Genomic DNA, 14582 nt, shown 5'->3' on the forward strand with positions numbered 1-14582 from the left:
CCGGGAAAGCTTTAAAAAACACTACTGTACAGTTCACTCCAAAGCAGCTTAAATCAGATCTCTGGGAGTGGGGACTAGTGATGTTGTTTTTTTAATAGCTCCCCAGGACACTCTAATGGATAGTTAAGGTGAGAATTACTGTCTAAGGTGATAAGCTGAGAGTTCTGGACGATTGACCTGTTAGTCAAAGAAGGAGTCAGGTGCCCAGACCAAGACGCTCAGAGTTCACAGAGGACAATTATCCCTGCAATAAGGATGAAGGTCGCAGGGTCCGAAAGGCTCCTCCCTGACTGTCCCGGTGGTGGGAGGAGATTCAAAGAGTATCACTGGCGAAAGTTTGATTTTTGTTGCTGCTGTTTCTTAGCTTCTTTTTTTTTTTATTTTTTATTTATTTTATTTTATTTTTTTTAAAGATTTTATTTATTCATTCGACAGAGATAGAGACAGCCAGCGAGAGAGGGAACACAAGCAGGGGGAGTGGGAGAGGAAGAAGCAGGCTCCTAGCGGAGGAGCCTGATGTGGGGCTCGATCCCATAATTCCGGGATCACGCCCTGAGCCGAAGGCAGACGCTTAACCGCTGTGCCACCCAGGCGCCCCATTTCTTAGCTTCTTTTGCGATAGGTATGGCCTTCATTCAGAAACGGAGCATTCAGCTGGGAGCTGGCAGCAGACACCAGGGCTCTGAGTCTCTTGGGGTCCAGGCACAACATGAATAAAATCTTCAAAGATTTTTCCAAGCAGACCCGTCTTTGTCTTCTTGAAGTCATACCATACCTCCTTGTCATGGTGAATTTTATGTGTCACGTTGACTGGGCCACAGGGTGCCTAGATACTTGGTCAAACACTCTTCTGGGTATCTCTCCGAGGGTATTTTTGGATGAGGCGAATATTTAAATCAGTAGATTGAGTCGACAGGTTATTCTCCCTCACAGGGGTGGGCCTCATCCAATCAGTAGAAGGCCCGCACAGACCAAAAGGCTGACACCACCCCCCTCCCAAGTAATAGGGAATTCCTCCTGCTGGACTGCCTTCCAGCTGGCACACTGGTTTTCTTCCGGCCTTTGGACTGGAACTCCCTCATTGGCATTCCTGGGTTTCCCGCTGGCAAAGTGCAGATCTTGGGATGCGTCAGCCTTCGTAAGAATGTGAGCCAATTCCTTATAATAAATCTCATTCTACGTATGTGCATACAGTAGGGTACCCTTCCTAACACACCCACAGAGGACCACGGCATCAGAATGGGGAAGGCTGGTGGAAGAAGCAAACTTAGTACTTCCTCAGTCTTTTTCAGCCGAGGAGTGGAAGTGGGGGGCGGGTGGACGTGTCCATCCAGATGCAAGGGTTCCAGGGACGTTCAGGTCACTTGGTACACACAAAATTATCACCAAAGAGGTTGAGTTTGTAATTCCCAAGGGATGTTCCCCTCGAACTACTGAAGAATTGTCCTCTTCTACTTTCTGGATACCAACCGTCCGAATCAGCACCCGCTCCCTGGGATGGAAAGGGAAATTTGCCAACAAACTCTTTCTGGTCTGTTCTCCTTTAAAATCCCTACAAAACCACTAACCGCAGGTCTCCTTTCCTCATGCCGGGTGAGCCATCAAACAACTGAGAGGAATGCTGTTCAGCATTCCGATTCAGACTTGGGACTCCCGAGGCGGGTTCACTCTGTACAGAGGAACGCCACTTGGTACACTGGGTTCCATTTCAGAGGGTGAGCTCTCTGTGACCTTGGCCCCTGAGCTGGGGTCCATCCTCCCCGATCCCGTGAGTCCTCACATGTTGACCATCTGGACCTCACGGACTGCCCTTCCAACCAGGGCTGAGGACTTGTCTGGGAACCCCCCACCCTCACCCCGGTGCGTAGACAGCTGTCTCAGCATCTCAGCGGCTCCCTGAGATCTGGGCTCAGCACCCAGACGCACCATCACCTGGACTAATGAGGCTCACGCTTTTCTTCCATCCCGAGCCCGATCCCCCTTACTCGCGTGCGGAACAAAGGCTCAGACTGCTCTAGAAAATCTTTGCCATCTTGGCCCTGTTTGCAGGAATGGGACAGTAACCATAGCTTCGGCGCCTCTGCAACTTTGTTCTTTTGTGTCCCTTAGAATAAGTATCTGCCTTTTCAGGCGCCACTCTTCTGAACTCAAGAGTGACGGAACCCCTTAGGGCTATAGGAAGGTGAGGAAGCTTCTAAACATTTGTAATTTGGGAAGACAGCGCACACAACTGCAGTTCCAATCATAATGGGAAAACTCCCCTTCAGAGCTCCCAGGGCAAGCGTCCTAATTTGGGGATGTTTCCTTTTGCCCATTTGATTTTGGGTGGTGGTGGTGGGGGGTCATCTGTCACGTCTTTGGTGGTGGATATCTGTGGTTTCCCCTGCTCGGTGATCCTCCCTGCTCATTGTAGTCTTGGTGAGACTGTGGCCCAGGTGCCCTGCTTTGCCTTGGCCTTGGAGTGGGCACAGGACCAAACTGGCCAACGGGCTCTCTCTCTCTCTAGGTGACCTTGTGCAGATGACAGCCAGCACGGAGGAATGCGTGGAGCGCTCTCTGAGGTCACTGTCCACCTCTTCCTGTCCTGGTGGCCGGTCCACTCATTCCCTGCCCTTGCTGGTGCTTGGGGCTTCAGCTGTTCCTTCAATGCTTGGCCATGCTTTATTTTTGACAATTAAACTAGCCCTATGGGTTTCTATTGCTTGTGTCCAAAGAAATTTTCTTGGCACTCTTTTCTTCCTAAAACACAGCATGGCATGCATCTATTGTTATAATTAAAGTCAGTGTGAAATAAGTTGGTTTTGAAATATTTAGATTTTCATAGGGCTGGCTCCACCACCATCCTGCCGGTGCAAACCCCAGCTGGTTAAAGACACCCAGAATATCCCAACACCAGGGTTCATGGGCTGGGCTGATTCAGATGGACCTTCTCCTGGCTGGGTGAGGCTCTATGATTGGGGGGGGCATGGAAAGGACATGTGTCTTAGGGATGGTAACAGCCCGGTAGTTGCACCTGCCTTGGACGTGCCCTCCCCTTCCCTGGGAGAGGGGTCTTCAAGGGCATTAGAGTCTAAGCCTCGTGAGGAGTGCTGCCGGACTTCCGGGGTGACCTTTAGGTGACTCATGTCTTGATGGAAGGGTCATCTCTCCTGGCTGTCTCAGGTTGATACAGCATGAAGAGTCTGGGTTTGGGAATGAGCTAGACCTTGGTTCTGATCCTGGCTGTGCCACTGAGTAGCTGTGTAGCTTTGAGCAAATTACCTAGCCTCTCTGAGCCTCCACTTCCCTTTCAGGAAGTCGAGGACAATTATAGTGACACCCTTCCTCACGAGTCCTTCTGATGAACGCACAGGGCAATCCTCAGTGAAATCACCAAGGGCACAGCGCTGGAGCTGGGTTGCTGGGGCCAAATCCTGGTTTGACGATACAGTATCTACGTACGGCTTTGGGGGCAATACCTGTCCCCTCTGGGTCTCACTTTCTCCTTCCGTGAAATGGGAGCAATGATAATATCTACCTCACGGGGTCTTTGCGAAGACTAAATGAGCTAATATTTGTCAAGTGCTTTCATCACTACTTGATAGATTATAAGCACTACAAAGGTTTTTGTTAAATAAATGCAAGCATTTGGTGATAGATCTTGGCTATTTTTGTTGTTATCCCCGGTGTCCAGCTCAGTGACTGTAAGCACCTGGGGCTCATACGAGTGTGTGGATGTCCGCACATTTGGGCAGCTGAGTTGGGGGTCTGGGTGAAGGTAAAGGTGGTCCTGCTTGCCCTGGGGGCCTTCTCCCGTGCAAGGGAGGCCTTCCCCGTGATACAGCCGGGTGCACCAGACCCCTCGGCCCCCGATCATACTGACCTGAGCTCTCCATGGGAGCCTGGGCTATGTGTGAGGAGGATGTGGTTGTCTCGGGCAGCAGAATGGAAAGTAAAGTGGTTGTTTTTCTGCACAGAGGTGGTTCTGCAAAATAAGAGGCAGTTAGCATAAGTGGTGGGAAGGTACAGAAAGTATATTTGGGGGAATATAGGAGAGGGACCTAGGCTTCTAGCGCCTTGGAGGAAAACCTAGATTTATTTAAGAGATTCTTCTATGGTGCTGGCTACGTGCCGGGCATTCTTCTAAACACTTAAAAACTATTAACTTTTTAATATTCATATTAATCTTATAAAGTAGGTACTATCTTCTCCCTGATTCTATGGATTGGGGAAACTGGAGCACAGAGAGGTTAAATGACAATTCAAGGTCAAATAGCTGGCAAGTAAAGGACTGAGCACTGAACTCTGATTATCTGGCTCTCAAATGCATGCTCTCAGTTGTGACCCTCAGCTGCCCCACCAGGACCCCAGGTGGAGGGACCCCCAAAGCCTGCTTCCCAGAGCAACAAGCCCCACAACTGAAAAGCAGAGGAACTCGAAACAAATCCAAGAAAAAATGAATAAAAATATACCTGAGAAAGCTAATTTAGAGAGAGAGAGAACAATAAGAAAATATCAGGAATGGTAAATGTCATATATACTCAATGGAATAAAATATAATGTGCTCTGAATAAATTGCAGTCTATTGATAATCATAGAAATGAATATTAAAATGTGATACACCACTAGCAATGATTAGAGAAGATAACATACATATATACCATATATGTACATATATATGATATGAGATATATGTTTATTTGTAGCAAAAAAAAATATGAACCCTATATCTCATACTTGGTTTTCCAGGAAAATAAAAATGACACAAAACTCTCCAGAAGAGTTCAGAAAACTGCTTATGTTAGTGATCAGCAAAGAAATAAAGACAGCTGTCAAAGAATTAGCTCTTAAATAATGATATATGTCAGGGCACCCGGGTGCTCGGTTGGCTAAGTGACCTACTCTTGGTTTCGGCTTAGGTCATGATCTCAGGGTCGTGAGATCGAGCCCCGCATCAGGCTCTGCACTCAGTGCGGAGCCTGCTTGAGATTCTCTTCCTCTCTTTCTTGCTCTCCCTCTGCCCCTCCCCCACTCATGCACATGCTCTCTCTCTAAAATAAATAAATAAATTTCTTTAAAAAAGGGTGATCTATGTCTCAGATGGTTCCTCTGATAAGTTCTCTCAAACCAGTGAAGGAACATACTAAGCTATTTCAACTGTTCAAAAGCATAGAGAAAGAAGGAAAGATTCTCTGAAAAAGCGAACTTATTCTTGATAGCAAAATCTCATAAAGATAGTTTAAAAAATAGATGAAGCACTCTACACCCACTGGGACAGCTATTTAAAAAAGAAAACAACAGAATATAATGAGTGTTGGCAAGGATGTGGAGAAATTAGACCTGGTGTGTTGCTGGTTGGAATTCAAAATGGTGCAGTTGTGGTGAAAGTGAGTGCAGCGATTCCTCAAAAAGTTAAACACAGATTTACCACAGGACCCAGTAATTCCACGACTAGGTAAATACCCCAAAGAATTGAAAATAGGGATTCTAACAGATGCTTGCGTATCAATGTTCATAGCAGCATTATTCAAAATAGCCAAAAATTGGAAATACTCCGAAAGTCCATCAACAGAAGAATGGGTAAACAAAATGTGGCATATCAACACGGTGGAAAATTATTCAACCTTAAAACGGAATGAACTTTGGACACACGCTCACGACATAGAAGGGCCTTGAAAACATCATGTTAAGTGAAATAAGGCAGGCTGAAAGAGCAAATATTATTTAATTCTATTTATGTGAGGCACTTACAATAGGCAGATTTACAGAGACAGAAAGTCTAACAGAGGTTACCAGCAGCTATGGGAAGGAGGAATGGGGAATTATTATCAGTGGGTACAGAGATGATGAAAACGTTCTGGAAATGGACAGCGGTGACTGTACAACGTTGTGAGTGTACTTAAAGACACTGCGTCTGTACACTTTAAAATGGCTAAAGTGGAAAATTTTATGATATGTATCTTTTACCACAACAAAAAAAATAAATATTAAAAGTAGAAAATAAATATCACTGATCAAATTCAATGAATTAAAATTATAATGTATTCTGAATAATTCTAGGTACGTGACAATCATAGGAAGGAATATTAAAATGTGATATACCGTTGGCAATGATTAGAAAAGATAAAAACAACAACTGTTGATGAAGATATGGAAAATTTTGCTCTGTCGTACTTAATTGGTGAGAGCAGAAACTGGTATAGCTTTTCTGGGGGGTAGCTGGGCAATAAGCATCAAAATTCAAAATGTGTATACTTTTTTTAAAAAAAAAGATTTTATTCGTTTATTTGACAGAGAGATAGAGAGAGAGCACAAGTAGGCAGAGTGGCAGGCGGAGGGAGAGGGAAAAGCAGTCTGAGCAGGGAGCCCGATGCGGGGCTCGATCCCAGGACCCTGAGATCATGACCTGAGCTGAAGGCAGACGCTTAACCGAATGAGCCACCAAGGTGCCCCCAAAATGTGTATATTTTTTGTCCAAGCAACTCCACTATTAGGAATTTATCCTAAGGAAATAATTGGACAAACACATAAGGAAGGTGTACAACAATGTCCATTGAAACATTGTTTATAAAGGGAGAAAAACAGAAGAAACTTAAAGGCCCAACTACAAAGTGTCAGTTAAGCAAATTAAAGTTACTTGTGCAATGCAATACTAAGCAGACATAAAAATGATGATGTATATTTGCATTAACTGAATTGAAAAGATTTTCAGAAGTATTCATTTTAAACACTAGGTAACGAGACAGCTAACACATTTCTAATACACTAATTTAAAAAACTATATTTCTAAGTTTGCTCAGATGCATTGTAAAAAGTCAGGAAAAACTAAACATCAAAATGTGACATTAGAAGTCCCGGTTCTGGTTAACATGAAGTACACTCCACTGTAAGTCTCCCACTCAATACAACTAAAAATTCTGGATGATATGCATGGAACAGCTATCTGAGGATTCTGAAAAGTAAACGGTATCAGGCAGAATGGGGAAGAAAACCAGTATGTGAACAATCTGGCAATGAGTTTTCTGCACTTCCCTCCTCCCCATTATACCCTGGCCTGGACACAAAGACAGCCTGACACTCACAAGTGCACACTTAGGGCAGACAGAAAGAGCTAGAAGAAAAGCCTTCTCTTTCTGGTCTGAGGATCAAGAAAAGGGTCCCCAAAGGATTGGAGAGATTTCTTTTGCAACTTCTTCTTCCATATACCCCAGGCAATCTTGTAATAGCAATAGCAGCAACAGTGATGGCAGTGGTGGCCAGGCAGGTACCTAAAATTCTGAAAAAGGAAAATTTTCCCCTCTGACTAGAGAAACTATAGTTCCAAGGGTACGGAAAGAATCCTTAATGCTTTCTTCTCTCTATCAGAGGAACAAAACCCAGAAATAACTAACAGAAGACGAATAAGAAAGTGGTAGACCTGAATAAAAACATATCATAATTATATTAAAAGTAAATGGTCTAAACACACCAATTAAAGACATAGATTGTCAGCATTAAAAAAAACAGAACCAACTCTGCTGTTTACAATAAATTTACTTCAAATATAATGCCGTAGGTAAGAAAAAGAGCAGAAAAAAATATACTACTTGAATATTAATCAAAAGAATGCTGAAGTAGCTGTATTAATATGAGACAAAGTAGATTTCAGAGCAAGGAAAATTACCAGGAATAAGCTTCTTATTACATTTCATAATGGTAAAAGGATTCACGAAGAAGCTATAATAATCCTAAACATGTATGCACCTAAAAACAGTGTTTCAAAATACACAAAGGAAAAACTAATAAAACAAAATTGAAAGTAGGCAAATTCACAATTACAGTTGGAGATATTAACAGTCCTCTCTCAGTGATTGATAGAACCAGCAGATGGAAAATCAGGAAGGACATAGAAAAATTGAATAATACTATCAACCAACTAAATTTAACTGGCATTTATAGAACACTACACACAACAATAGCAGAATACGAATTCCTTTCAAGTGCTCATGAGACATTCACCAAGATAGACAATACCCTTGGATATAAAACAAACCTTAATAAATTTAAAATAACTGGATTATACAAAGTAAGTTTGCTGATCATAATGAAATTAAACTTGAAATCAGTAACAAAGATAATTTAAAAATCTCCAAATACTGGGATATTAAACAACACATTTCTAAATAATCCATAGGCCCCCAAAATAAAATAAGTGGGTTAACATTTCCCAACTCATTTTAAGAGTCTAGCACTCTCCTGATATCAAAGCCAGACAAAATAGTACAAGAAAAGAAAATAGGCTAATATCCCTTATAAACATATATGAAAAAAATTCTGAACAAAATATTAGTAAACTAAGACCAGCAATAAACAAAAAGAATAATGCATAACAACCTGATGGCATTTATCAATGGGGTTCAATATATGAAAGTCAATGTAATCTATTATATTAAAGACTAAAAAAGAAAAGCCATATGCTCCTATTAATTGATGCAGTAAAAACATTTGACAAATTTTAACATTCATGATAAAAACTTAGAATAAATTAGGAATACAAGGGAACTTCATTAATCTGATAAAGGCCTTTACTGAAAAACCTCCCAACTAACATACATAATAGTAAAAAAACAAAACCAAAACACAACAAAAAACTGAATAGTTCCTCTCAAAGATTAGGAAAAGGCAAGGACATTCACTCTCACCACTTCCATTCAACAAATCAACATAATATTGGAAACCAGTGTAATAAGACAAAGAAAAAAAAGAAGTAAAAAAAGAAAAAAGAAAAAAGAAAGGAAAAGAGATGTATAGATTGGAAAGGAAGAAATAAAACTATTTGCAAATAATACAACCTTATTCACAGATAACAAGTATCCATAGAAAATCCCTAAGAACCTACAAAAAAAATCTCCTAGAACTAATATGTGAATTTGCCAGGATCACAGGACATAATGTCAGCATGCAACATCAGGCATAACTATATATACTAAAAATGAACAGCTGGAAACCAAAATTTAAAACACAATGCTATTTAAAATAGCTCCAAAAGAAAAAAGAAAAAGACAGAATTACTTTAAAAAAAGAGAAATAAAGCTAACAAAACATGTGTAGGATCTGTCTGATGAAAACCACAAATGCTGATTCAAGAAATCAAAGAACACCGGAATAAATGGAGGCACACACTGCTTATGATCTGGAAGACCCAATATAGTTGAGATGTCAATTCTCCCCAATTGATTTATAGATTTAATGTCATTCCAGTAAAAATACCAGATTTCTTTTGTAGATAGAAGATACGCAGATTCTAAAATTTCTAAGAACTGAAATAGCCAAATCTCCCCATTTTAAGAACAACTATAAAATTATTAGTGTAGGAGTAGACACAGATCCAAGGAACAGAACAGAATGTCCAGAAACAGACGTGCACCAAAACAGTCAATTGATTTTTTACAAAGCTGCAAAGACAAGTCAATGGGGGAAGGATAAATCTTTTCAACAAATGGTCTGGAACAATCAATCTATCATCTACATGCAAAAAACCCAAAGTACCTTAACTTAAATCCCACACCTCAAACCAAAGTGAACTTAAAATGTATCACAGATCTGAATGTAAAAGGTAAAACTATGAAGGTTTAGAAGAAAACATAGGGAAGAGTTTGTGACCTTGGATTAGAGAGAATTCTTTGATCTGATACCAAAAGCATGGTCCATAAAGGAAAAAATTCATAAATTGGACTTTGCCAAAATTAAAAACTTTGGCTTTGCAAAAAGAAGCTTTAAGAAAATGAAAAGGCAGGGAAGCCTGGGTGGCTCAGACAGTTAAGTGTCTGCCTTCAGCTCAGGTCATGATCCCAGGGTCCTGGGATCGAGTCCCACATCAGGCTCCTTGCTCAGCAGGGAGCCTGCTTCTCCCTCTCCCACTCCCCCTGCTTGTGTTCCCTCTCTCAGTCTCTCTCTCTGTCAAATAAATAAATTTAAAAAAAGAAGAAAATGAAAAGGCAAAGTACAAACTTGGAGAAAATATTTTCAAATCACATATCTGACAAAGAACTTGCACCCAGGACATATAAAGAACTCTCGAAACTCAATAGTAAGAAAACAAATAATATCCCCAAGCAGGAAAAATAATTGTTTCAACAGTTCATCCAAAAAGATATATGGATGGCAAGTACACACAAGAAAAAAAAAATACATGTAATTGGTCATCAGCGAAACGCAGATTAAAACCGGGAGATACCACCATACACCATCAGAATTACCAAAATTTAGTGGTGACAATACAAAACGCTGGAAAGCATGTGGAGGAACAGGAATGCTCACACATTACTGGTGGGAATGCCAAACAGCACTGCCCTGCTGGAAAACAGTCTGGCAATTTCTCATTAAGTTAAACATCATTTACTATGCGATCCTGAACTCCCAGTCGTAACAATTTCCTGTAGAAGAATGTCGTTTCACCCAAAAGCCTGTACCTGGGTATGTATACCAGCTCTGTTCGTAACTGCCCCACACTGGAAACAACCTAATGTCTTCAAGGGTGAATGGATAAGCAAACTGAGACATTCATCCAGTGGGATACTCGCTGATACAAAGAGATGAACTATTGTTACATACAACACATGTGTGAATCTCATGCTGAGTGGAAGAAGGGAGACTCAAGAGGTTACATGCTATATGTTTCCATTTACAGGACATTCTAGAAAAGAAAAAACCATAGGGTCAGAAAATAGTTCCGTGGGGGGCCGCCTGGGTAGCGCAGTTGTTAAAGCGTCTGCCTTCGGCTCAGGGCATGATCCTGGCGTTCCGGGATCGAGTCCCACATCAGGCTCCTCTGCTGGGAGCCTGCTTCTTCCTCTCCCACTCCCCCTGCTGTGTTCCCTCTCTCGCTGGCTCTCTGTCACATAAATAAATAAAATCGTTTAAAAAAAAGAAAAAGAAAATAGTTCCGTGGTTATAAGGGTTTGGGAGAAGAAGAGGCATTGACTACAGAGGGGCAAGAGGGAACTTTCTGGGGTGATGGAACTGTTCTGGCTCCTGATTATGGTGATGGTCACATCAGTCTTTACATGGGTTAAAACTCACAGACGGTACAGCAAAAACAGTCACAGGACACACACCCTGTTCTCTTTTAACAAATTAATTGCAAGGAAGATGGGGTGGTGGCGACAACAGTCGTGGAAATGAATGGTGTTGGGGTGGCAGGGCGGCTACGAATTCACAGGGACTGAAGAGACTTTATCAACCAAGACGACGTGTGAATCTTGTTTAGATCCCAATTCAAACCATTACAAAAACTACTACACTAGAGGCACGTGGGAATGTAAACCCTACATAAATTCACAGGGAGGGAGATAATAGTATTGTAGTTATGTTTGGAAAAAAATAAAAAAGAAAGAGCTGTTGTCTTTTTGAAAGTTAAACTTTTTTTTTTTTAAAGATTTTATTTATTTATTTGACAGAGAGACAGCCAGCGAGAGAGGGAACACAAGCAGGAGGAGTGGGAGAGGAAGAAGCAGGCTCCCAGTGGAGCAGAGAGACCGATGTGGGGCTCGATCCCAGGACTCCGGGATCACGCCCTGAGCCGAAGGCCGAGGCTTAACGACTGCGCCACCCAGGTGCCCCGGAAGTTAAACTTCTACGTTTGAGATCATTGCAGATTCACCTGCAGTGGTAAGAAGAGATCTCAAGTATGCTTTCCCCGGTCTGCTCAGTGATAGCACCTTGTGAAACCACGGGATGGTAGCATAACCAGGACGTCGACATCAAACCTTATTCAGCGTTCCCCAGTTTACCTTTACTTGCGTCTGTTTATACTTCTCTGTGTGTGTGATATCACTTACCCACATGCACTGGAATCACAGGTAATTTTCATCGTAATGCTTTTCTATATCTTCCGACTTTATTTTTATTATGAAACTGTGGCTCCCAACAGCGAGCTAACATATGAATGTCATGAAACCTAACAATAAAACGGACACCTGTGAGCCCACCTCCCCACTTAGGACGACTGCCATCACGTAGCCCTGTGTGTGGGACTTCAAAGCAGGGTAACTTAAAAAAAAAAGAAGAAGAAGATAAAACTATTAAAATAATTGCCCTTCTCTCCCTTCCTGGGCACCTGTGTGGCTCGTCACTGTCTTCTCTGAGCTGCAGCCTCCCCCTTGGTGGGATGGGCGCCCCAGAGTGCCGGGTAGAATGTCAAACTGTTTCGTGACAAAATTTTGAAGAAGGGCTGGGTGTGGAAACGAGGGATCCCAAACTCCACCAGACAGAGGAATGTGTGAGCATTCATGCTGCTCATTCTTTCTGGAAAGGCTCTGTGGCATGTTTTTGTGGGTGAGAGTTAGACATCGAAATCTGAAGCAATTGTGAAAACGCAAACCTGAAAATCCAACCATGGATGAGAGTGTGTGGCTGACCCCGGGATGTCCCCAGTCTGGGGGTAGGAGCGGGAAATGGCAATGTGGGGCGGTCAGAGCTACCACACAGTGGGGACAGGACAGACCCTGACTCCAGACCCAGCGTGCAGGGAGGCCAAGAGAAGCTACCTAAGTGGGACCCAGGACGTTGGACTCCCAGCTCCCCGTCTATTAGCTGTGGTTAAGACTGATCGTGATAATCTCTACCCAACACACTGGGGCCAAGCTACCATCATCACCTCTTGCTCAGATCCTGGCCGTTCCCCCAATAAGTCCCCCTGTATCCACTCTTTCCCTTGATTAAACCCAGTCCTTGATTAAAGCCCTCCAATGGCTTCTCTTAGATCTTAGAATAACTCCCCATTCCTCACCCTGCCTAAATCTTGCCTCGTCTGGCCCCAGTGCTGCTCTCCAGCTTCATCTCCTCTCCCTCTCCCTCTGCTCACCAGGCTCTCACCTCATGGCTCCTTGTGTTACACTTGCCAGACCCAGACCTGCCTCAGGACCTTTGCACACCTCTGCCTGGACCACCTTTCCCCACAGCGAGCTCCTTCTCAATATTCAGGTCTCATTTTAAATGTCACCTCCTTAGAGAGGCCTTTCCCGGTCAATCTATCTAAAATACATGCCCCCACCCACCCCAGGTGATACCCTAGCACACTCTTTTATTTTATTCATAGCATTTATCAGTATCAGAAGTTTTCCTGTGTAATGATTAATTTTCTCAGCTACCCATTAGAACGTGAACTCCACAAACACTGGGCCCTCCCCCGTCTATCGCAATGTGTCCAGCAGCTCGGGCTGTGCTGATGCCCAGTGGACAATGAATGAACATTCTGGAGAACAAAGGTGAAGTATCTTGCCAAAAATCACATGGCTAATGAATGATGAAACCAGAGCTAGGGCTCCATCTCAACTGGGGGTATGAGCTCACGGCCACCTCCCTTGCCCTCTGCACCCCTTCTTCTCCCGCCTCCGAACCTCACAGGGCACCCTCTGCTGTAGTAACAATAAAATGAACACACAGGGAAGCGTCTGTCCAGGTGGAAAGAGCGGGTAAGGAATATTGAGCAGACACAAAAGAAAAGAGATCACAAAGAGACAGATTAAAAGAGGTGCATGTGTCTCAGGACACACGGCGCAAAGCTGGGGCTGGTCGGGGCTATCTTTAACTGAAAGTAAAAATCGTAAAAAAGTGCCAACAACCAACGTCGGAAAGCCTCCTTATCCGTTTTCCTCTTCATTCATTCGCTCGTTCATTCATTCACCAAATGCTTCTTCAGTGCTTATATATCTATCTGCATGGGTGCTGGAGATGCTTTGCGCCCCCCCCCGCCCCCGCTCCTCTGCAGGGGACCTCTGTAATCTATTTCCTGTCCTTTGGGGCTGTTGACCATAAGGCGGTGGGGGAGCCCTCAGGGGACAAGCTTGCACCCAGACAGGAAATGGAAGTGAGCAGAAGTCATTCTCAAAATGCATCAACATCACCTCTGTCTTCACTTCACGATGACATGCATTTCTTAGGAAATGAAGCTTGCCTGTTTTAGCACCGAGACAGGTCTCTGAAGGTTTTCTCGATGAATCTCATGGGGGCTCATTGCACGTTGTTGCACGCCAAAGATTTCAGGAGCTGTCTGCAGCCATCCTACCCTGAATGGCTCGCACTTTCTGACACCTCCCATCTCAGCAGTGGGGGTGTCCCTTGCACCTAGTGGGTGAATGGGGGCTACCATCAGGCCGACCATTTCACTGGTCTTTTGGTTATCTCCTCTGCCAGGGAGGGTGAGGTTTTGTAATTCATCCGTCCAAAGAGGCACTCACTGTAATGTGTCTGCTCAGAGGGGATGCTTCTTTCTAATTCCAACATAGGCTCCCCCAGATTGGCAGCAGCCCTGTCTCAGCCATCTCTGCTCTTCCAGAAGGCTGGGAAGCCAGATAAGCACATGGGATTATCTCGTAGGTAAGATACAGAAACAAAGCCTGAGAAATGAGACCCAGGGAGAGAGTGGGAAGCTTCCAGCCACAGATGTGGAACCTCTAGTTGGGCGGCTCAGAGGCCACGTGGCTCTCTTCCTAGTTCCCGGCAGCATTCGGAGTGACTGACACTGAGGAGCAAATCAGAGCATCTATGGAACATGGTCCAGTCCGGGTGGGAGCAATTGGGCAAGGGCATGGGAGTTCGGCCATGAATAAAGGAGGCACGGT

General features: G+C 43.5%; 1 protein-coding gene across 3 annotated transcripts in view; it reads right to left on the reverse strand.

Annotated features, from left to right (window-relative positions):
- Positions 1-14582, reverse strand: part of PIK3R6 (phosphoinositide-3-kinase regulatory subunit 6) — a 54714-nt gene that overhangs the window by 34441 nt on the left and 5691 nt on the right. For all 3 annotated transcript variants that reach the window (XR_015726772.1, XM_045797272.2, XM_045797273.2), the window contains one exon: positions 3863-3964. Coding sequence is in view for 2 of the 3 variants with exons in the window: in XM_045797272.2 (XP_045653228.2) it covers positions 3863-3875 (13 nt within the window). In the remaining variant the exon portion in view is untranslated. The remainder of the gene's footprint in view (positions 1-3862; positions 3965-14582) is intronic.

This window comes from Ursus americanus, chromosome 14 (assembly GCF_024610735.1).
Source record: "Ursus americanus isolate L20-20 chromosome 14, mUrsAme1.1.p, whole genome shotgun sequence".
NCBI classification, from domain to species: Eukaryota; Metazoa; Chordata; class Mammalia; order Carnivora; family Ursidae; genus Ursus; species Ursus americanus.